Source organism: Rhinopithecus bieti, unplaced genomic scaffold (assembly GCF_001698545.2).
Source record: "Rhinopithecus bieti isolate Rb0 unplaced genomic scaffold, ASM169854v2 scaffold_26129, whole genome shotgun sequence".
Lineage (NCBI taxonomy): Eukaryota > Metazoa > Chordata > Mammalia > Primates > Cercopithecidae > Rhinopithecus > Rhinopithecus bieti.
In genome coordinates this window covers 561-2,628 of record NW_016811628.1, presented here as the reverse complement: position 1 = coordinate 2,628, position 2,068 = coordinate 561, and the positions used below count along the sequence as shown (strand labels likewise).

The 2,068-nt window shown below is 51.9% G+C and overlaps 1 protein-coding gene across 1 annotated transcript; it reads right to left on the bottom strand.

The window, feature by feature from the left end:
- Window positions 1-509: 509 nt before the first annotated feature.
- On the bottom strand, window positions 510-1,645 carry LOC108543714 (DNA (cytosine-5)-methyltransferase 1-like). The gene is made up of 4 exons (XM_017894319.1): window positions 1,396-1,645; window positions 1,027-1,072; window positions 851-931; window positions 510-776 (listed from the first exon to the last, which is right to left on the bottom strand). Exons 2-4 carry the CDS (start codon window positions 1,057-1,059, stop codon window positions 663-665), a joined length of 228 nt encoding a protein of 75 aa, XP_017749808.1. The 5' UTR covers window positions 1,060-1,072; window positions 1,396-1,645; the 3' UTR covers window positions 510-662.
- Between the last annotated feature and the right edge of the window lie 423 nt (window positions 1,646-2,068).

Below are 2,068 nucleotides of genomic sequence, written 5' to 3'. Positions count from 1 at the left end.
TCTGTCATGGCTGTGACTACCCGACAGGTATCATCCATTTTTGGCTCCGTGAAGGCAGGGTCTGAGCAGCTACATCGACACCTAGATCACTGGTACCTAGCACAGAGCAGGCCTTCATCTGAGCGTGTGGCCCTCAGGATGTGGCAGAATGGAGGGTACTATGTGTAGTGTCAAAACCCAAAAACCAAACCAAAAATCAGCAAAGCTCTACTGTCCCTTCACCGTGTTTTCCACGGTGGCTCTTTGAGACGGAGTTTTGCTCTGTCGCCCAGGCTGGAGTGCAGTGGTACCATCTCAGCTCACTGCGACCTCTGCCTCCAGAGTTCAAGAAATTCTCCTGCCTAAGCCTCTCGAGTTAGTTGGGATTACAGTCGCGTACGACCACACCTGGCTACTTTTTGTATTTTCAGTAGGTTTCGCCATGTTGGCCAGGCTGGTCTCCAACTCCTGACCTGAAGTGATCTGCTCACCTCGGCCTCCCAAAGTGCTAGGATTACAGGCATGAGCCACCGCGCCCAGCCCTCCAAGGTGGCTCTTATCCACGAAGTGTTAGCTTAAGACATGTTGCAGGTCAGGCCCTAAAAACCGTAATCTTGAGCCCGTAGACGCCTCTGGGGAAGTGCCTCCTTCTACGAAATACACACACACACACGAAAGTGCACTTACCTGAAGCAGGTCAGTTTGTGCTGGGGAAGCGCCTCATAACTCTCAAAGCCAGACTCGTTGGCGTCAAAGATGGACAGTTTCTCATTTGTCAGCATCTGTGGCTCATCCACCTGAAGGACACAGGGCCGGTGAGCAGAGGGACGAGGGATGGGCAGAGGAAGGCTGGGAAGAGAGCTGCACGTACCGCGTCTGGTGGGTGCTGCCCATATTTGAGGTCGGGGTCGTCCAGGTACTGCCCGCACTGAATGCACTTGGGAGGGTGAGTCTGTGTGAGCAGGAACACAGATGATGGCGCTCAGAGAGCTGCTCCCAGCTGCCTCGTGAGCATCGCCACCAGCTTTATTCCCGGCAGACATTTACCTTGGAGTTCACGACTGTTTTGGCACGAGCCATTTTTTTCTCCGTTCTGGGGGGAAAAAGCACAGGATCGTTTAATTGTTTCAGAAAATATCAAAATCACCTCTGTGAGGTTTCTGCCTGAGGCGCCTGTGGCACACGGAGGCACCAGCTGCGGCAGTGAGGCCCAGGCGCGAGGTCACAGTGGCTCTTCACCGCAGGGGCGTCCTGCCTGATGCATCTTGGTCCTATGTTCACCAACCCAATCCAAAATGAGCCTAAGGTGGCTCCCCAAGGTTGCTCTGGCAAGTACTAAAACCTTTCCCTTTTGCTCTAGAACCCTCATTGTAACATTAGCATCTGCTTTGGATAATGTCAAGAATAAATTCTTACGGTTCTTTGGGGGTCGTTTTGCGTCTCTTCTCCTCCTACACAGGGAAAACAAAAGAGGATTAAAGGGTAAGAGAGTTTTACACCCAGATAGTGCTTTGGTGTTAAGAACTTTGTAAGTGATTATCATAAAACAGAGAGAAGGGGGAGGGAGGGAGTGAGAGGGCCAGCAGATGAGCTCTGATTCACTCTACCATCTAAAGTCATATAATCAAAAATCTTATAGCCAGGCCTGGTACAGTGGCTCATGCCTGTAATCCCAGCACTTTGGGAGGCCAAGGCACACAGATCACTGGAGGTCAGGAGATCCAGACCAGCCTGGCCAAAGTGGTGAAATCATATCTCTACCAAAAATACTAAGATTGGCCAGGCGCGGTGGCTCAAGCCTGTAATCCCAGCACTTTGGGAGGCCGAGACGGGCGGATCATGAGGTCAGGAAATCGAGACCATCCTGGTTAACACGGTGAAACCCTGTCTCTACTAAAAAATACAAAAAAACTAGCCAGCGAGGTGGCGGGCGCCTATAGTCCCAGCTACCCAGCAGGCTGAGGCAGGAGAATGGCGTAAACCTGGGAGGCGGAGCTTGCAGTGAGCCGAGATCCCGCCACTGCACTCCAGCCTGGGCGACAGAGCGAGACTCCCTCTCAAAAAAAAAAAAAAAATACTAAGATTAAGC